Source organism: Gambusia affinis, linkage group LG02 (genome assembly GCF_019740435.1).
Source record: "Gambusia affinis linkage group LG02, SWU_Gaff_1.0, whole genome shotgun sequence".
Taxonomy (NCBI): Eukaryota; Metazoa; Chordata; class Actinopteri; order Cyprinodontiformes; family Poeciliidae; genus Gambusia; species Gambusia affinis.
Window position 1 is genome coordinate 8545239 of NC_057869.1, and position 21581 is coordinate 8566819.

General features: G+C 39.6%; 2 protein-coding genes across 2 annotated transcripts in view; both read left to right on the plus strand.

Annotated features, from left to right (window-relative positions):
* The first annotated feature begins 407 nt into the window (after positions 1-407).
* On the plus strand, positions 408-3212 carry sdr42e1 (short chain dehydrogenase/reductase family 42E, member 1). Its single transcript, XM_044143892.1, has 3 exons — positions 408-534; positions 1334-1416; positions 1642-3212. Exons 2-3 carry the CDS (start codon positions 1349-1351, stop codon positions 2741-2743), a joined length of 1170 nt encoding a protein of 389 aa, XP_043999827.1. The 5' UTR covers positions 408-534; positions 1334-1348; the 3' UTR covers positions 2744-3212.
* Positions 3213-4721: 1509 nt separating this feature from the next.
* Positions 4722-21581, plus strand: part of LOC122819540 (WT1 interacting protein) — a 29418-nt gene continuing 12558 nt past the window's right edge. The window contains exons 1-2 of the mRNA XM_044096334.1: positions 4722-6801; positions 15098-15199. Of these exons, the coding sequence (XP_043952269.1) occupies positions 5307-6801; positions 15098-15199 (1597 nt within the window). The 5' untranslated portion in view covers positions 4722-5306. The remainder of the gene's footprint in view (positions 6802-15097; positions 15200-21581) is intronic.

Sequence of the window (21581 nt, forward strand, 5' to 3'; positions counted from 1 at the left end):
CTCGTTGCATTCCGCATACCAATACGGCGACGAATTCATAGACCTAGATTACCTAGACACCACGCGACCGCCATATTGCTAGTGGCAGTTGCTGGCGGTTATAGTGTTTAGCTGAGTAACTCCCCCATGTTACACTGAGATACAAATCTCCAGTAAAAAGGCCCTTGCTTTTTAAATCTAGGAGTCTTTCCGCATGGAGATTCTATGAGCTCTACAGTTACGTGTGCAGGTGCCCCAGTTCATCTTACAGTCCAAAAGTATCATTGAGTGCAAATTTATTTATCCTGTGTAAATCGTCACACAAGTTAAAAACAGCAAGTTTTGCTTTGAAAGATCTTGCCACTCGCAAAATGGCGAACTCTGCTAGCGAACCTCTTTTACAGGCCAATAACGGCGTCTACACTTCTTACGTCTATGCGTTTCAATAATCGGACGTGAATACGTAACAAATCAGGCAACTATACAGGGAAGTGCTCGCCGGACTGCTCTGCCTGCTGTGGGCATTTCTCTCGTTCTGTCCCAGCTTATGAAGAGGTGAGTGCCACTAGTTAATATCTGATAGCTACGCACATTACAGCGGTATGTAGGCTAAGGCTGGGCTGTTGTGCGACTTGGAGTTTTCCAAACAGTAGCAAAAATGTAATGTGATTTACTGCAAAAATATTTTTCGTGCATCCTTTCAAATTTTGAGGAGAGCTTTAGATTTTCTGCAGTTTTCAGCTTCAAAGTTATAATGTCACAATATGAGCAAACATAAAGATCATGCAAAACACCAGAATTAACTCGGTCAACTGTTGATAGTGATGGCTAGATGCGGTGACATGAATTAAAAACTGTTAATGCTGATAAATAATATCTAGAACTAGAACTTTACAGACATTTTAACTTTGATATTGCCTTAACTTGGAAAGAGCTCATAGATAAAGGTATTTTTGTGCAGAAATTTAAAACTAATTTTTTGTATGTTTTTTTAAACGTGGCTGCAATACCAGTCTTAGAAATTTTTCATTTAAAAAAACAGGATTTTTTTTTAGTACAAATTTCACTCCAGTGCCAACTAATGAGTCAAAGCAAAAATGTTAATCCTGATATATAATGTCTATAACTTGAAAAGATCATTATTGAAAACAGAGTTTGTCAATTTTCTGTAAGATTGAATTAAATTTATGGATGTTTGAGAATTCAAACGAAACATACAATAAATTTACAACAGGGCCATTAAGTATTTTGGGGGTGGGGGTGCTTCAATTGTTTTGATTATTTTTAAAATTGATGTCACTTTTGTCTTTCGAAACCTACTCCTCTAAATTTCTGTAATCATCTAAATTCACAGATTGTCGCTCTTGCAATGGAAAGCGAACAGATGGACAAAAATGTGTTTTTATTGACAGGAGGTTGTGGCTATTTTGGATTTCGGTAAGAACAATTTACCATTTATTTTTCAAAATTATTCAATTTAAGCAAGGTACACTATGCAATTCTGCTTAATGTCCACAAGATGGCGTTGTCACGCTGTTTTTTGCTCCAAAAGTGTCTAAGAAAGTCTTTGATTTGGTGTATTTTTTTTAATTGAAGTGTTAAGTCAAAGTGGAAGATCTGTATAAGTTTTAATGAAATTCATATTAATTTGTTTGTTTGCAGCCTTGCATGCGCTCTGCATAAAAGAGGAGCCAGAATCACTCTATTTGACACCGTTCCTCCATGCCAAGAACTTCCTGAAGACATGATGTTTGTGCAAGGAGATATTCGTGAATATGCACAAGTTGAGAAGGCCGTGTTTGGTGTGGATTGTGTGTTTCACATTGCCTCTTATGGGATGTCTGGTAGAGAGCAGCTGAATAGACATCTGATTGAGGCAGTCAACGTTCAGGGGACGAAGAATATCCTGAGAGCTTGTGTGGAGAACGGAGTATCAAGGTTGGTTTACACCAGTACTTTCAATGTGGTTTTCGGAGGCCAAGTGATAGAGAATGGCGATGAAAGTCTTCCTTATCTGCCGCTCCACCTTCATCCCGACCACTACTCTAGAACCAAGTCCTTGGCCGAGATGGCGGTGCTACAGGCAAACGGAGCAGCTCTGTTTGGTAGCCCTGGGGTGCTGAGAACCTGTGCCCTGCGCCCAGCAGGTATCTATGGGCCTGGTGAGCAGAGGCACCTGCCTAGGATAGTTAGCTACATAGAGAGGGGGATCTTTAGGTTTGTTTATGGTAGTCCCAGCAGTTTGGTGGAGTTTGTCCACGTGGATAACCTGGTGTCTGCCCACATGCTAGCTGCAGAGGCTTTAACTTCAGAGAAGCAGCATCGCTCTGCTGGCCAGGCTTACTTCATTTCCGACAGCAGGCCGGTCAATAACTTTGAATTCTTCCGACCTCTGGTTGAAGGCTTGGGCTACCCTTTCCCAAAACTCCGCCTCCCGATCTCTCTCATCTACCTCTTTGCCTTTCTCACCGAAATGATTCACCATCTCATCGGCCCGTTCTACAACTTTCAGCCCCTGTTAACGCGCACCGAGGTGTATAAAACTGGAGTTACTCATTATTTCAGCATGGCAAAGGCCAAAGCAGAGCTGGGATATGAGCCGCAGGAGCACAACTTGGACGAGGTGGTGCAGTGGTTCAAAAGCAGAGGCCACGGGAAGAAACTTCACGGCTCCGTCTTCAGGAGATTAATACTCAACTTCCTGTTTGTTTCTGCTTTGATTGCTGCGGTTTTGTCGTTTCTGCCTGTTGCTGGCAGTTGGTGAAAAGCTCTTCAAGCTGCAATCAGTCAATCAAAATAAACGTATACATAAAAGTGTAACACAAAGTGCTTCAGATGCTTGATGAAGAAACAAATTCTTTGCTTTTTATGTTTTATTTAAAATCTTCATACTTCAATGCAGAAATCAATCATGTGTTTCATTTGGAGCTAAAAAAAGAGAAAACTCTGGGACCAACCTGTCTCTGAGGTTGGTCCCAGACAGTAACAGTACCTCTCTCTGTTTTCATTCAGCCGATGGGGATAGAGATTCCTAATTACATCATTTATTGATCTATTTGAACAGTATTATTAGAAGTTAATGCAGTCTGACAACTGTGATCAACATTCATTGTTTTTTTGTTTTTAAAGTCAAACTCAGAATATAAACAATGTTTTAGGAATAAAAATACAATTTTGTATGCTTTCTTACATTAAAGTTATGCTTTCTCAGTAGGAGGTATTGATGGTAACTTGAAGCAATAAGCTGGACTTCCTTGGATAGATTGCTTTTTACAACTTTGACTGTACTGTGTTAGAAGCAGGGCTGAGTTACACTGTATGTAATTGGATCTGAATATGACTTTATTGAATTATTTTGAACTGAACTTGGACCAAATTAGATTCTATGCTTCTGCAGATCAAATGGATCTCATTGTAAAGTGCCTTAAGATAGCATTTGTTACACTTCCACACTAAAAATAAACGGAATGAATTTGTTTATACAATGTAGTACTTACTTTTAGCTGCCATGTCCTTACAACTATTGGAAACAGAAATGTGATGTTATGCTCTACTCTATATTGAAACGCTTGACCGTTGATCATCAGAAAGCCATTGACAACCTGAGTTTTTACAAAATACTTAGTTGGAAAGTTGAGTGGAAAGAAAAATGTAGAAAATGTGCACTAGCAACAGGGATAAACAGTTGCTAGTGGACTGAGGATTTTGAGGCAAAACCTATTCAGCATGTTGAGGGATATTCATAAGGCGTTGACAGCAATTGGAGTCAAGAGATTCAAGAACACCAGACTAAAGTACCCAGGAAATGATACAACTGTCACATTCCTTGTGTTAAGTCACTCCTGAACTACAGGCAAGGTCAGAAGGAGTGTTGCTTAGTGGTCCAAAGTCTTCTCAACTACATTTTATATTTCATTTAGAAATCAAAAGCCCAGAATCTGGATGAACATTGGGGAGTCACAGAATCCAAGCTTCTTGAGAGCCAGTGTGAAGTTTTCACAATCAGTGATGATTTGGTGAGTCGTGTCATCAGCTGGTGTAGATCCATTCACTTTTATCAAACCCAGGAAATCTTAGACCAGCTTTAAGATAGTCTGACAGACTTTTTGAAAATGCTTATTTAATTTTCCTGCTGTACTTTTCAGTGGACAACACTGGCAAAAAGTACTAATATCTGCTTTAATAGTCACTCTGCCGGACCTAAACCGAACAAATAATCTGTGGAGTTTTAAGATGAGAGACAGCTAACTGAACTACACAGGCGAGCAGAAGGCCACTTTTAGCAAAATGGACTTCCTTAAAGCCTCAGCATAAGATCGTCTTAATTTCTCCACAGTATTGATGAGGTCTTGTACGTAAAAGGAGCCCAGGCCAAATATATGCCAAGATATAATAATCAAAACTAACAGAAACATAAGCTTGAAAAATACATATTAAATAAAATAATATGTTTCACATTTTGATTTTATTTACTGAAATTAACTTGGTAACAATTTTCTGATGCGTTTAATATGTGTAGCCTAATATAGCGTTATAATTTGGTAACAAGCGCTAAATTAATTTTTAGCGCATTTTTTCAGACAAATCGTGCAACAGAGAAATAAAAAGCAGAGTAACTCCTGTTGATCTCTGTTGAGTGAACGGCATTTCTGCTGCAGGAGGACTCGGACCAGGTGAAGCATGCTTTGTGGCGTATTTCAGTCTGCACAGGATGAATGCAGATGTCCCCTTCTCTCTAAACTATTCTCTTCAGACTCGGGCAGCCCCTTGCTGAGTTGGTCGCAATCATTGTTTCTCTGCAGCATTAACCACATTCCAGAGAGGCGCATCGCATCCCGTCTCCTTCCCCACATTCCAGAGAGGCGAACGAGTCCCCCGCGTAAAAACGCCTTTAAATTCAATTCCCCTGCTCTCACTGCGCACATACCGGAATAAGAAGCATATGTGTGGAATATGGGATTATCCAACACGGTGTAGTTTCCACTGAAGCGGCTGTAAGGGAAATCTAGAGGAAAAACCAACAAGGAGAAATTCCTCCGCGCAGCGCGCCATTGACTGTAAAGACCTTTCAAGTTAACAAAAACTGAAGTTGACAAACGCGTCGCTGTCGGCTGATACTGTGAGAAAGAGTTTGGTTTTCGGCGCTGGGAGGGAAGCGGAAGGGGACGATGCGGCTTGCGGTGCGGGTTTGCGCCTCGGCCGGCGGTTTTGCGTGAAGGAGCGACGGCTGCGCGGCGGCGTTTTGTTTTGATTTCCATGTGAAACACAATTAGAGCTCCGCGGAGCGCAGCGCACTCTCAACTTGTTTCTCGCCTCTGGAGCGCAACATGGAGCATTATGAGGAGGACCTGGGACTCCGGGCCGCTTCCCTGATGGAGGACCTTTCACTGTTCGAAGCCTACAAAGACGGGATGTACAACGCGAGGAGGGACTTGGTGATAAACCCAGATTTGGACTTCTCCGCTCCGGCGGTGGCGGGGCTGAAAACCAAGCCGATGAATGGTACCTCTGTGCTCCACCAGCAGCATCACACTTTGGAGAATTTCACGCCGGGGAATAAAGTGTACAACGCGGCTCCTGTGCGTCCCGTGAACTGCAGCCGGCCGGTTCCCGTGGATTTCTGCGCCCCTCAGAGAGACTCTCCGTACAGTGAGGAGGGCTGCTGCACCAAATCCGAAGTGGCTCTGCCGTGCTACTCTGGCACGTCCGAGAGGAACCGGAGGTACTCTTTAGAGGTGCAGGGCCACAGGTACAGCACCGGCTCCACCTTTGATGGAGTACCTCTCAACAAAGCGGTGCCGCTGCCCGGCAACAGGTGCAACAGTGTCTGCATAACCAGCAGCCACGACGGGAGATACGGCGCCGCCAGTCCCCGCTCCAGCCTGGCATCGTCCCTGTCCTCTCAGGAGCAAAGCAAGCATGCCAGCCCACGATCGAGCATCAGCAGCCCGCGCACCAGCCTGGTGGTGCCGGGACAGGATAGGTATACCAGCCCCAGGTCCAGCTTGGTTCACTGTGAGGGCAACAGCATCCTCAGCCCTCGATCCAGCTATGCAAGCACGGCCAGTGACACGAGCAAACACTCCAGCCCCCGGACCAGCCTCAACAGCTGCGACTGCTGCAGCAAGCCCAGCAGCAACCGAACCAGCGGCATCAGCATGGGCTACGACCAGAGGCACACCAGCCCCAGGTCGAGCACGGCCAGCCAGTACTCCTTCACCACCAGCCCGAGATCCAGCTACTCTGACTCGCGGTACGGGCCTGTGGTCAACCACGACCTGGAGGGGTCCATGATGATGCACGCTGCGCCGCTGGCCAGTCCCCGCTCCAGCATCTGCAGCCAGGACGGGAGTGCCAGGCCGGGCACTGCGGCGAACTGCGTGGTCAGCCCGCGGTCCAGCATCTCCAGCCACAGCTCCAGAAGCTCCCGCAGCTCCCGCGGATCAATGAGCACCTACCCGGACCTGCAGCTGCCCTCGCCCAGGTCATCCATGCTGGGCAGCGGTCTAACGGAGGACACCTTACTGCAGGAGTTCGGAGACTCTAACGGGGCTCAGATTCGCACCCGTCTGCAGACGGTGTCCGAACCGCAGCCGCAGCTGGCTCAAGCGGGAGGGACGGTGGACATAAGCGCCGGCTCGCCGTTCTCCTTTAGCTATGGCGTGTCGTCAAAGACGGCCTCGTCAGGGCAGAGGTATAAGTTACCTTACCAGGTGACCCCCAGCCGAGAGAATGGGCCGAGCCAAGCGGAGAAACGGCTGGAGGCGCTCACCTTGGAGCTGGAGAAGGAGTTGGAGATGCACATGAAAAAGGAATACTTTGGTAGGTTTGTTGACTTTTTGAGAAACAGTAATTTATCTATCAGATACTGTAATTATTTATCTAAGTTAGAGATGCGCCAATAATCAATCACCTTAATATTCTCCTATCTGATTCATTTCTTGTTAAATAAATAAATCAAAGTCCAGGTATTTATTTATTTTTTTGTGGTTAATTAAGACATCAATCAACAATAAACATGTCGTCATCTTCATCAGATAATGGCCTACATCATTTTTTGCCAAAAGTCTTTTTTTTTTTTTTTTTTTTTTTTGCTAGAACACATTTTGGAAAGAAATCAGTGATTACTTTTGCCAAAAATACTTTTTGGCAAAAATTACCATTATTTTAGGAAGGTAAATATATGCTTTTCACCCATAAAGGGAAAATCTTTAATTCCTTATTCTATCAGTGAGCAAAGAGCACATTTATTTCTTTTTTTTTGTGTGCAATGTTTACAAAATGTGCAATAAAATCTGAAAGTAAACCAGAAAATCTGTATTAAACAGAAAAAACCTGATTGGCGCATCTCTAATTATACCTTTTTGTTTTTATTTTGTCAGAGTTTTTCAGGAAATCAAAACGTTTATTCTTCAGTTATGTTTTAATTCTACTTTTATTTGCATGGGAGCTTAAAACAGATTCAGACAGCCTGTTTTGATGAAGTTGCTTAACAGATTAGAAATCTGATCAGAGGTGCTCAGGGCCAGTCCAACAGGTTGCCAGTAAAGTTCAATCAGAATTATGCAATGATAATGAGACCTTATTCATATGCATGCAAAACCTACCAGATTTGATACCATAAAGGAAGCAAAGTCGTAAAACATCCATAACGTATTTCAATGTAGACAGTCGCTACTAACACCTGGAATTTCACAGATTTTAAGCAAGGTTTCTCAGTGGCTGTCAGAGTATATTTATAGGCATTCCTTTTCTTCGAAGTCTGTTTGCAGCATGGTAATGCTACATCACCATTAACAGGTCACCCTCTGGCTGATAAGAGTTGCTTTGTAGGGCAGTGCTAATGTCTTGGCAGAGCTAACATTTGCAGAAAACGGCATTGCGCTGAATGGAGCCCTCTGTTCTGGCAGAGCACACACCCTTCTGTCATTTGGAGCAGTGTGGTCGGGGTTTGTTGAAAATCAAGTGCACTTTGGGAGTTACTGAACGAGAGTGAGGGCAAGGCAAGCTCAAAGCAATCCCCTTGGTGCCATCTGAGAGACATTTCTGGACTAATCGCATTTGCTGTTTAAATAACCACCTTCTCTTTCCTTTTTTCTGAACTAAAAAATGTGTTTTTGCCACGCAGTGCGCTATCATGAGACTTTGTCTTTCAAATATGTTAGGATTGCTGAGAAAGTTCCAGTCTACCTTTAGAGTTTGCAGGCAGACAAATGGCTGCAGTGAGAAAACAGTGGCTGGTTCTGTTGCCTGTGCACTTGCTCGGAGTGAGCCGAGACAGCTGTGGATTTGTTCCAGAAGAGCAGGTGAAAGCAGGGAGATGGAAGACAGGAGGGAGGGCTGGGAGGAGGAAGAGCTGAGGAGATAATGGAGGTGGTAATAGATAGAGATGGATAGAGAAAGGAGGAGGGAGGGAGAAGAATGCAGTCAGACGCTCCTCAGTTTGAGCCCAATAGAGACAGCTCTGTTTCTGTAGCGACAGTGTAGAAATTGATCGCCGGGGCTTCTTTCAGGGGGCCCCAGCGATGCCTGCCAGTGGTCCCGCTCTGCCTGCTCCGTGCTGCCGGCTGGCCCTTGTGTGGCCTCTGTTTGTTGTGGTTGCAGAGGAGCTGTGAATCAACAGCTGGGCCCGATGGAAGCTTGCAAATGAAGCAGCAGAGTGAGGCCCGCTCCACCCCTCCTTTCCAGCAGCCCCACACACCACCCCAACTCCCCCGCAAAAGCCCTTCATTAACCAGCCAGTGGGGAGTCGGGCAGCACCAGACACTTGGCACACGGTCTTGGCTGGCGGGCCAGACATAGTTAGTGGGGGTCAAGTCTGATCACCTGCCCAGAATTATAATGGCAGTAGTCATGCACATGCCTGACACACACATGCTGACTTGTGGACAACAGCATGCAGTGAGGTTGCTGCACTGAAGCCTCAGATATGCTGCATGTTTGAAGAGCTCACTACCATTTATGCAAAGTTGCAAAAAAACAAACAAAAAACTAACGCATGAGGATAGTTGTTCTTTTATATTTACTTAAAATGTAAATGTGAGATCTTTATATTACAATGTTAGGCGACATTAGTTCTGATAGATAGCATGTGTAAACCAAATAGTCTTAGAATTTCTTAAATCAATTTAAAGGCACCTTTTTATTCCTTTCATCCGTATTACAAATATAAGTCCGGCTGAACGATTAATCTGATTAATAGTGAATAATCGATTACTGAAATAATCATTCAATAATTCTATAATCAATTAATCATTAAATGGAGAATACAGACTCCAAAAAGACAATTTGTTGAAAGAACAACATATTCAGAGGATTCATTCAGATAAAACTGTACAAAAAATATATTTGCACAAGAAAAAATCTTTTGTCTATAAATTTGTTATAAGTAAAGTTTTTCAAGAGGCACGGTTTTTATTTCACCTGGTTCAAATGCTGGAAAGTATAAAGGTCCCCTCACCAGTTTGTCAGTATTTTAGATATTTAAAACAAAATAAATAATCAGTAATTATCAACATTGACTGATAAAATCCTTATATCCCTCAACCTTGTCAAACTTCAGGTGTGACTTAATCCACTTTTTCAACTGTTTGTCCCTTTAACATACATCATGTGTTGTAAGAAAACGTCTGTAGAGATCCTATTTTATTTAGCCGCAATGCAGTAGAAACAAAACCTGACACTGCAGAAGTCCTCGGAGTTCATATTTTTGGTCTGTAAGCAGCCAAAATCTCATAGGATGTCTGTTAAAGTTTGATGAATCAGGCTGTGCAAGTTTGCTTACAACCCATAGCACCGTTTTTGGTCAAAGTAACACAATCTTTGTAAGACTCTAATCATATATTCCAATAATATTACATAATCCCAAGCTGTTCCATCATTACATCCAGTTAGTTGGAAAGAATTTCCTCTGTTTGATCTCCAGGATTAGATTTCAGTCATATTTCCTTTTTCCCCCAGAAAGGCTCAGCTACTAAATACATGTGAATCTAACACCAATAAAGCTTTCTCTCAAGAATAATATGCTGGTGTTGAGCAGGGTGCTTTCTGCCAGACTGCCATCTGAAACATAGACATTACGGCTGGGAAAGCCACAAATGTATGTTGCGTTAAGTGATGGTGTTTTATTTTTAACCATGGAGTGCACGCTGCATCCTGTCCCTGCCAATTCTACATGTTCTGACATGGGCACATGAGAGATCCTGCATCCTGTTTTCCAAAGACTAACAAAGAGCGTTCAGGAGATTTCCCCCCTGTCCTGTAAGACCATAACCACATCCTCACTTCAGAGACGCTCCAGGATTTATTGCATGTGGGACAATAAATCACGTTTACTGTTAATGTTTACAAGTTGACGCGTGAAAATTCAAAAGTCTTGCTAGCACATGGTGTGGCGTTGTTAAGTAACAGCAGCAGAGCTTCAGCTAGATGGAAGAAAGATGTGGAGGTAATTCGATGGAGCTGTGTAAATAAATCATCCTCTTCTGTTCAGTTAGAGTCAAAGCTAAAGAGTCATGGTGGGAGATCCTTTGCCACGGTTTATTCATTCAATGAAGCTATACAAAAGAATAAGATATAATAGGATCCATATCTCTAATGCAGTGTCTTGCAAAAGTATGCATACCCTTTGAACCTTTCAACATTTTGACACGCTACAACTTCAAAGCTGCCTGTAATTGAGAAGTGGAAGGAAAAAAAATGCATCGTTTTCAACCCCATAAATCAGTGCTTTGTAGGACAACGTTTTGTTGCAGTTCCGACTGTAAATCTTTTGGGTTATGTGTCTTCTACTTAAGTTCATACGCTGTCACTTAGACTGGTTGGAAATGTATATATGTATAAATTTTCAATTTTTGCGTAAATATAGGTGTGGACTTTGACTGGGCCATTCTAAAACACGAATATCCCTTAATCTAAACCAAAAGTCTGCAACCTGTGGTTCCAGAGCCACAAGTGGTCCTTTGGACTTTCCAAAATAGCTAAAAATTATATAGAAGCTTTTTAAATATGGATAAAAAAACCCAAACAATTTCAGGCCTTTTTTTTTCATGAAACAATCACATTAAATTTCCACAACAAATTGACACCAAATCTACTTTTAGATCTATTTTCTTGTCATTATATTGGCAACTATATACTTTTATTTATTTATATATTTTCTGCGAATTAACATCACATAGAAGAAAATGTGTCCATCCTAGTTTTTGCAAAAGTGTCTTTTTTTTTCTTCTTTATTTTAAAACAACTCAACAGAAAAACAGTGCAGACCCCTGACCTAAACCATTTTGTTGTAGTTCTGGTTGTGTGCTTAGGTTTTATTTTTTGTCTTGCTGAAATATAAATTCCTTTCTTAGTCTCAAGTCTTTTGTACTGAATTCTTGTTAAAGTAAGACATAACATGATTCTGCCACTTCCATGTCTCACCTTGGGGAAACATACAAGTGGCAGCCATCTAACGGCCAGATTTATGGTAAATAAGTAATATTTTCTGTCTTCCTCGTCTCTTGAGCTGCAGTTTTAGGTGGGCAGTCATGTCTTGGAACGTTTACAGCTCTGACGTGCCCTTTCCATTTTTAGATGATGGATTTAGGAAAGCTCTGTTTGATGTTCAAAGCTTGGGATTTTGTTTGATAACCTCACCTGCTTTAATCTTCTCCACAACTTTATCCTTGACCTGTCTGCTGTGCTCCCTGGCTTGTGATGTGGTTTGTTCACTAATGTGCTCAAATAAACCTCTGAGGCCTTCACAGAGCAAAATATTTATAGTAAGATTAAGTTACACACAGGTGGAATCTATTAGCTAATTAGGTGACTTGTAAAGGAAGTTGATCAGATGTGAGGATAAGAATAAATGTCTCATCTCCCCACTTTTCAGGGTTATATTTGGAAAAATAATCGTTAATCATGTGCAAATTCAAAAACTCTATTCATAAATATGCATAATAACATAAAACTTTGGGGCTAAAGCACAGTGAGTTTATTTTGGGATTATTGTTGATGCACATGTGATGTAAGCCAGATAATCACTCATTTTCCTTCTTTACACTTTTGGCCTGTGAGGCACCAGCCAGTGACAAGGAAGCCTAAAATCAGGGTGATTAATTCAATTTCACAACCAATAATTGTCTAAATTGCAACTATTATACAATATGCTAAATTACTTAGCATGTTACACATTAACCACATGATTTTCGTAACCATCTGGCATAATTCTGGCTGCATTTTTGACCACTGTTCTTGGTAGGATTGATATCTAAATTAAATCGGCTTGTTTCCTGGGACAGAAATGACTTTCAAGCACAGTCCTCACATTTTCAAGGCGTTTGAGATTAAGGCTATGCCTGCTTTCTCCACTAAATCATAAGTTTCAATGTATTTGTGTTCATTGTCCTGTTGGAAAGGGGTTTTGTTGAAGTTTCAAACTTATAGCCGTTAATTTTATGTGAAATTGATCAATTTGTCTCCTCACTTGTTGAATGCTCTATAGCAATGTCACCAAAATAGACCCACAGCATGACTTTAACACCATGCTTCACAGTTTATACGATGTTATTAGTGAACATTGGAGCCAATGTGTCTTCTATTAGAGGGTGGGTAGAAGCTGTGTGTGTCAGCAGAACAAAATCCCAAACCGATTTAAAACTGATTTATGGAAATGGCCTTCTCAATTTCTGACTTCAAGCCCATTGACAACACACAAAATAATTAGGGTCCACCTAAGTCAAATGAGCTTTACCATTCCTTGTACAAAGAGTGGAGAAATCTCCAGACAAAATGATGCCAAAAGCTTGTTGATGCTTACAAAAACGTTGCATCAATGACATCCAAATTGATGATGAGTGTATATAATCTTCTGGGTATCATTGTTCTTATTGTGACATAATCCAATACCTTCGCAATCTGTATTTAAAAGGTCTGTGTTTGGTGCTGTTTTACTTTTTGAAGCCAGATGGGAGCAGTAATGAATTGGAGGAAGGAGTGTTAATTTAGCCACTGTCAGTTTTAGTTTAGTGTAATTGGTTTGCAAGTTCAGTCAGTTCATCCAGATGCTAACTCTTTGGTGCTTGCGTGGTCTAAACATCATCTTTTTGTTTGTACACATATGATACTACTTCTCTGAAATACTGCACACAAGTAGACTGTTGTGTTGAATTTTTGGTGCTTTCTGTTATTCATTCATTTCTTATAAACACTAAAGCAGGAAACGCATGTCCCAACAGTGTTTCCATGTCTCTGTTTTCAGCTCATCGAAGTAATGAAAAAATTGAATTAAGGTTTGTTTTGTATTTAATTTAACGCAACTTTCACTTAAACTGTTGCGAAATAATTACCAGCTCCACAACATCATCACTGACACTGTGCATATGCTTCAAATGCATTCTGAAAAATCTGTATTTCAATGAGAAATGCATGTATTTATTTCCTCACATGAAGGGAGGGGCGTTGGCATTCAGATCCCCTGTTGGGATCTTGTATGATGTTGCATCCTGTGGGTACTCTGACCCAAGACTCACCCCATCCAGGCTCTGACCCTGCACTCGCTGAGGAATGTGACCTCAATGAAGGTTGTCTTGTGTTAGAGAGATTTTAGATCGTTAAGCTTCTGCTGCTGTTGTCTATCAAACCGTGTGAGACACTGCTTTCTTGTTTGCTAACTGAAGATGACAGTAGTTTGTGGAGCCGGTTACTTCGTGGGGGACGGTGGAGGGTTTTTGTCTGTAAATTCAGCAGAGCATCATCATCCAGTGTCTGTCAGAAACACCCATATCCATAGACATCTGTGTAATAGATGTAGGTGCATGAATATTACTGAAATGTACATTTATTTTATTTAATCATTTAAAAGAAATACTCACATAGAACAATGTACTTTTTTGTGTAAATTTTGAAAATTTCTGTAAATCAAAAGGAATTTTCTGAGGAAATTTGTTCTAGTCAATGTGACTTAAACATGTAATCTCAATTTTTTTATACTATGACCAATTTCTGATTTGACTATTTTTTTCAAATTTTTGTCGTAAAAATAAATTACAAGTGACAGAAAATATTTTATAAAAGCAGCTTTTATTTCAGTCATTCCTTCTTTGAGTTGTATGTAAGTTTTCAAAAAGTCAATAGTAAGAATTTGATTAATCTCAAGGCTGAAGTTAATCTACCACATTTTTACCTTCCACTCAACTTTCCATTAATATACTTCCAAGGGCCATTACTTAACATTTTGGTATAAAAAAGTTTTTTTGTTCTTTTGTAATCAAATTTTTGAAGGAAGTTACCTCTGGGTTAAGCAAAACAAATACAAGTTTTCACTCAGTTTGTAAGCAAAGTATGTTTCCCTTTCTTATATAATTGCTGCAATAAATCAACTTTTTAAATATATTCTGTTCTCAAGATACACATTAGTGTCTTTAGATTTAGAGGATTTTGATTTAATTAGATTAACTTGGTATGTTTGATGTGGTAGGCTGAATATTTTTCAGTTAAATTCTTTGAAATTTATAGTAAAAATGACTCCCTGGCTAATCAGTTTGACATTTCTTGTAAAAATGAAAACTACAGGAACATTGTCTTCCAGCCTTTTCTTTTTGGAATGCGTCTCCCATCCACATTGTTTCCTCTCGAGGCTTTTTTATATAATCTTCAGCTTTCGTCAAGTCGTCTGCCTTCTAACAGTATGATGTAATGCATGGAAAAGACAAAAGGGAGCCTTGTACAGTCAGAGTCTCAATTTATTCACGAAATATTTCTTCTCATTTAACATTCACACTCCCTCCCCTTTTCAGCACAGCTGTGTGTCTAGAACAATTTGTTAAAATGTATGTTTTAATGACAAACCTATGAATTTCCTAATTCTGTTTGCCTTCAAAGGCGATCAGAAGCACAGAAAGCGGAGTAATAATTATAACATTAGAAATAAAGCCAGAGCAGAAAGACATCTTCCCATTGTCTAACAAGAAAGAAGTCGGGGATGACATTTTTGCACATCCAGAAATTCTTCTTCATGTCTGTATTGTGACAGCTGCGCTGTGTTTTGCTGTCTTATAAAGCTTAATCTCTTTATTCGGCTACTTTTTCTGAGAATATATATAACAGACAATAACGAAGCCATTGTCTATGACAGGTATCTGCGTGAAATGTGGGAAGGGTGTGTATGGGGCCAGCCAGGCATGCCAGGCCATGGGGAACCTCTACCACACCAACTGCTTCACCTGCTGCTCATGTGGTGAGTAACACGCCGACCTGCATCATAGCTAAGATTTTTGCAATTATTTTATTGACGGTTTAATGGACTTTAAAACTACAGTGTCTGCAAATAAATGAAGAAAATGGGTAAGAGTTACTGAATCCAAAATGTTCAGATTCAGTATGCGTCATACCTGCATCATACCCACATCACTATAGAAATGAAGAACTGTAGAAAGGTACATAATTCCTCACCGCAGGAGACATTCTGTGAACTAGTTACAAAGAAAAATCAACAATTTGTGACTGTATTTCTGCATGAAGCACAGCAACAAACCTCTGCAGCACTTTGCACAGAGCTCCGTCGAAACAGTTTGGGTCGGGCAGGCGGATAACGCTCTGCGAACAAAATGAAGCGATTTTTGCCACGTGTATGCGCAAATGAGAGACAAATTTGGAACTTCAGATGAAGCATGTCAGCCAAAAGAGACGAAAACAACTTTTCTTTTAATTTTGTTAAAACATCAAAAATACTGACATGGGTACAATGGTACAATGATCATCATAAGTTTTGGTGTCGGTTAATGTTTGATTCATCGCTGAGATTTTCTACACGATATAAAATATTATGTATCACCATGATATATGAAATGTTTTACAAAATGCTCCACAGAAGCCACAGAAGAAGTGGCTCCACGAAGGCATTTAGGAACCAGAAGTTACTTTATTTAAAAATAACACTGCAGTCTGGAAATTGATGTTTAACTAGTTTAAATCAGTTATTTTAACAAAATTAAGGAATATTCATAGCAAATTGTAATCAAATAATAAAAACAGTATTTTTTTTCAGAGGGTGAGCAATCTGCAGTGTCTTGTAGAAAAAGAAATGGCTGATTTTGCATTCAAGTCACTGCAGGGTCTTTTTGTTGTCATTGCTTTTGAACATCAAGTTTGAAATGTTTTATTCTATTGACAGTGAGAGAGACACGGGTCTTTCAGATGTGATGTTGGATTGGATTCTCTGCTCTGTGACAGTTTGAAAGAAAGCATGAGTAACTATTTTTTTTGCATAAAATCTAGGAATTTCGTCTTCTATACTATATATTATAATATCCTTTAATGAATCCAGAGAAATCTGTTACTGCGTCCATACTTTTTATAAGTGCAAAGTTAAAAAGCCTAACTTTTTAGCAAAAGCAGCATAATGCTGCTTTCCCAGTTTGAAGAGGGCACTGTATCACATTATATTTGTACTCCAGAGGAAAAAGGTGGAGAAAATAATTACTAATTAATAGTTTCCGGACAAACACATTAACTTAAATAACTAAAGCTTAAATTGGAAAAATTAGTGGTGGGACTCAATAAATGTTTTAATTGCATGGTCTCCAGGAAATGTGGAGGGCAGTTTAATTTGTTCTGCCTCGAAGGATGAACAGCAGCAATAAGTTTTATTTCTGAAGAATATAATAATAACTTTTTTCTTTCCTACTTCAGCAACAAAACCCTAAATCACATTTCACACTGCTTTCTTCCGATCTGGATGCATAAAGTTGTTTGGGGCGTTATGAAATGTAAAACATTGAAAAGCAGAAGTGTTGAGTAACTGATCTTCTATATATGTCACAAGAATGGGGAAGTTGGCCAAATGCAGCAGAAAAAACATCAACCCCTTCCACTTATTTTGCTTGTTTGTTTTTTTAAATAAAAGATAATGCTGCTCGTGTTGCTTTATTAAGAAATCATAAGCTGGTTTCAAAGTTTACATCAAAACTATCTTATGCCTAAGAAATGTTCCTCAATAATGCAGCAACGAAATAAATTGTTTAGTTATTTTTCTCTTTCTTCACAAAGTACAGTAAGGGTTGTGTTTGTTCGTCATTTCTTTCTTTTGTTTTTTTTTTGGACGCCCCTGTCACCCAACTCTGGACCACCTCTCCTGTTTCCCGTGGAAACAAGAGGAAGATGGTTAGAGTGAGCCTTTCAGCCTGGATCCATTCTTATGTGCAGCATGTATACTGATCCTTCACCTCGACCCCTTGGGCTCTGGAAGAACTGCTATAATTTACATGTAACCAAAGCCACATAGTTTCCGATTTATTGTGTGTCGAATGAAAGAGGGGCCAGATGCCGAGTGTCTAGTTGCTGAGGTTGCGAGGTATTCTGTGGAAAACAAGCCTCGGGTCTGGTTGGAAGCTGTTTAAATCGGCCTTATGATACTTATGATACAGTTTGCTTAGAGGTCATCTTTCAGTGATTGAACAAAGAAATTGTGTCATTAGGTCTTTGAACCTGATCTAGACTGAAAGTGTTAACTGTGTTAGATGTACTTGAATTTAAACAGAAAACAGAGACCTGAGAGGTTTATCAGAGGAATCATTTCCACGATTCATCAGCAGGTCATTTTCGGAGATTCAAGTCGCTTAGCAGGCCTCTCAGGATAGTTTATTGGTAACGTAAGCGACATAATCTATCAGTTGACCTCTTGTAAATTGGAATGTTTTCTTTTTATGCAGTGTTTTGCAGGCCTCTGAGAAGTTTAGTTTCAAAGTGCCTGCAGTTGTCATAACACACTCCAGTGATTTATGAGGAGCTGCGTTCTCATGTCTTCGGTTAGTTTTTTGGTTTCTTTTTGGGGGTTTTTTGTGCAGAAGTCCTCTTGGAGTCTGGAACTCCACAGTGAGGCCGAGTTTGCTGAGACATTGCTCGCTGGTAGCCTTGGGCTTTGTTTAACCATGCATAATTGAGCCCTCCTCTTGGCTTACTCCCATGGTTGCACCCTTTTTTCATGAGATGGCCAAGAATGCAACCCTCCCCACCACCACTTCAGCCAGCCATCCCTGGAGGACCTCAATCACACAGTCACACACACACAGTCACACACACACAGTCACAAAGTGTACTAGACCTGCTTATCAGAGAGGGCAGGCCTGCTATGGACTCACTTTAAACGGCACACACATGCCAAAATGATTGTGTACTTGCTCTGCCACACTTACAGAAGAGGAAGTTGTTTTGGGTCTGTTGAACACTGATTTCTGCCTTTCAGGCAGTAAATATGCTGCTTGGGGCTGGTCATTTTGTCTTGGAGTCGCACACTTTTATCTGAAGTTGTGTGAATAGTTGCATGTAGTCAGTACAAAGGTTATAATAGTTTTATTTGTCTTGTTTTTAAATTATAGTTTAGTTTTATTTCATTCTGACTGTTTGTCTAATTCAGTTGATTTTAATTAATTTTTACAGTGTGTTTGCTAGTTTTTATTAGTTATAAGTTAAATATTGTTTAGTTTTTCTTAGGCATAGTAGTAGCTTTAGGTTTTAGCTGCAGAATGGTCAAAGTATTGTATTGTGATTATGTGGCACAAGAGAAAGTGCCACTTTCAAAGAATTTATTCAATTGAATTTAGCACAAGTGTCACCACCAGTATGGAGGACTGTAATTTGACGTGAACTGCTTGTGTAGGAAAAAAATAATAATCTCACATCAGTTCTACTGGCTAATAAATAGATTCATAATCACAAAACTAAAAAATGTCACAGCTGTTATTTCAGTATGTTTCAACTAGTTTTATAAATTCACAATACAGTTCCAATACGTTAAAAGTTTTCCCCATTAATTACGATTTTATTTATTTCAGTTATCAAAAATGCTTTCTCAATTTCATTTCATTATTTTGTTAGTTTTAGTTAATTAAAACAATCTTGGTCAGTACCTTACCTGCTTCATCAAAGCAATTCAGTTTAGAAAATCTAAATTTCTATTGGAAAAATTGAACAAGAAGGCGGAAGAGTGTGGTACAAAGACATGATGGGGAAGGATTCTGGGTAGTCAGGGAAGTATGAGAATCACAAAAGTATTGACATCTCTTGAACTTTTCCACAACTTGATAAGATGAAATATTTTAGCGGTGCACGACAAATCGGTTCATAGTGGAAAACTGGCAGTAACAAAACCTGTTACTGTTCGCCAGGTGGGGAACACAGAAACATGTGGCATCAGAGGGGCTTACATGCAAAATGTCAAATTTAGCAGTAAACAAACAGTTCACACCAACCCCTTCTGTGAAGTGTTGAAACATGGTGGTGGCAGCATCATACTGCGGAGATGTTTTTGTTTTCTACATCTGCTCAGAGCTGATAGGAAGATGGATGGAGCAAAAGGATTTCTGTGTTAGAGTAAGGAGGACTCGGGCGTCGAACTGTAGCTGACACCAGTCAGATTAAATCCGAGAAGTGGAAGATTGATTTGTTTTAAAACTCATCCAGCATGTTTACATCCTGAAGCAATAAATTACTCTCAGTTATGATTTTAAATATATATGCTGTTCGAAAAGTCTGTAGCCTGCTGGAAACGAGTAGAAGTTCTCATTAGCAGAGAGAACGGTCTGTGAGCTGTGGCTAACGAGCCGGGAGAAGTGGTGTGTTTTTGACACCCTCTATGTAACCTTTCTGCTTTGTTTGGGCTTGTGGGTAAAATAATAACCTGAAGACTGGGAGGTGTGACAAAGGCCATATATACGAGCAAGGATTTGTCATACAAACAATGTTTGCTCCCTCCAGTTTAAATAAATCATTTATATGTTTTAGATCTTTAGCCTCATTTACATCTTTCTTTAGTCTGATGTTGATTCAGTTCAGTAAGGTATGCAAAATCAATTTTAAATAGTTTTGTAGAAGCAGCAGACCAGATCAGTTGAAAATAGGTAAGCTAGAGCCTCTGGTAAAATATTGACTTCAAAGCAAAAAAAAAAAAAAATCTGTTTTCAAACCCCAAATGCAGAGAGGTGGAAATTGAAGAAGCTCTCATTAATCCTCTCCTCCACGGCCCCTTTGGTGCATTAGAAAAAGCAACAATTTGTATTTCCTCTGCTAAATTTGGAGTTTATACAACATTAACCAGGCTCATATGCATTTAGTAGTTTCAAATTTAAATCCATATGCTTAAAAGGAGTCACGGCAGGTAGTAATCAGTGTTTAATTATTGAAAAGCTCATTCACTTTTGCAACTCAAATCATCTAACACATTCTAATGGCACAAAAGCTGATGTTTTTCAACCTCTATTTGTGTTAATTATTAAGATTTTCACCTTCTGATAAAATAACTTTTGATATCAGAATATTCTATTTTGTCGGCTTCCCTCCATTCCACTGCATTCGGAAACTGTTGTGAATTTGGAGAGCACTTGAGTACTGTGAACTCATTGTCAAGTTCAAGGAACCAGTTTGAGACGAGTTGAGCTCCATGACTCCTCAGGAGCCTGAACCGCTTTCACAAAGCAGGATGAATCCATGTTTTCAGGGGATTTTTTTTTTTTTACACCAAATCTGAGCCTAAAACATCTAAATGTCACAGGTAAACTTGAAGGCTCATTGGATCAGGTTTCACAAATCTGTTACCGTCCAATTTTGGTGAGGCTCTGTGAACTGGAACCTTAGTTAGGGGTAGGCAACATGGAGTTTGACATTTATTGCGATATTTTGTGATACCTTTGTGATAATGATGAAAATAATAAAAAAATCTATTCATAAACACTGTTCTTTAAAAACAGGCTTCTTCAGGATGCCACTTATTTAAATAAATGTGATTTATATCACTAAGCTGTAAGCAGAAATTGCATTTAATCATATTTTCAAATGTACTGATATTTATTGATGCTCTTGTTGAACAGACAATGGAAAAAAATATTTTTTAAAAGCTTTTTTGAAAAGCAGTTTTGTTTCTTATTTAGCATCAATAATTGAAATTTAACAAGGCAACAATAAATCAAAATTCTTATCATAAGAGGTTTTTCACGATAAATGATAAACGATGCGATAAGTGGACAAACCCTAATCTCAGTTTCCTGTTTCTGTGCTGATATTTTTGCAAATGATTTCAGGAATAAAATAAATTGTTCAAACTGATTTTAACAGTTGCTTTTGTTAAAGTTGCAACTCTAACATTACCTAACATTGTGAAACATTTCAGCAGTGGTTGCTAAATCAAGGCACAGTGAGGAACAGCAAGCCAATACAAAATGCTGGCTGGAGGTATTTGGTGCCATTTGGTTTGTGAATGCACTGCAGAAAGCGGATTGTGAGCGCAGTGCAAAAATACAAAATGTTTCCAAGTATTTTTGGTCCAGTTTCTAGTGCAAATATGTTAGTACGCTTAAAATAAGACGAAACTAACTTACTAGTAACTTTTCAAAAGGAAACAGGAGCGTGTGTTAAGTCAGTAATTCCTTAATATTGATGCGAAATAATCTGCCAGTGGAACAAAACAATTTAGCTTATATTATGGTAAGAATTTTAGCTTATAATATTTGAAAAATGCCTTGTTCCACTGACAGATTATTTCACTCATAACTAGCACATTTTCATCAATATCAAGAAGTTACTGACTTAAATAAAGCTCCTTTTTCTTGCTGAAAAGTTCTTGTATG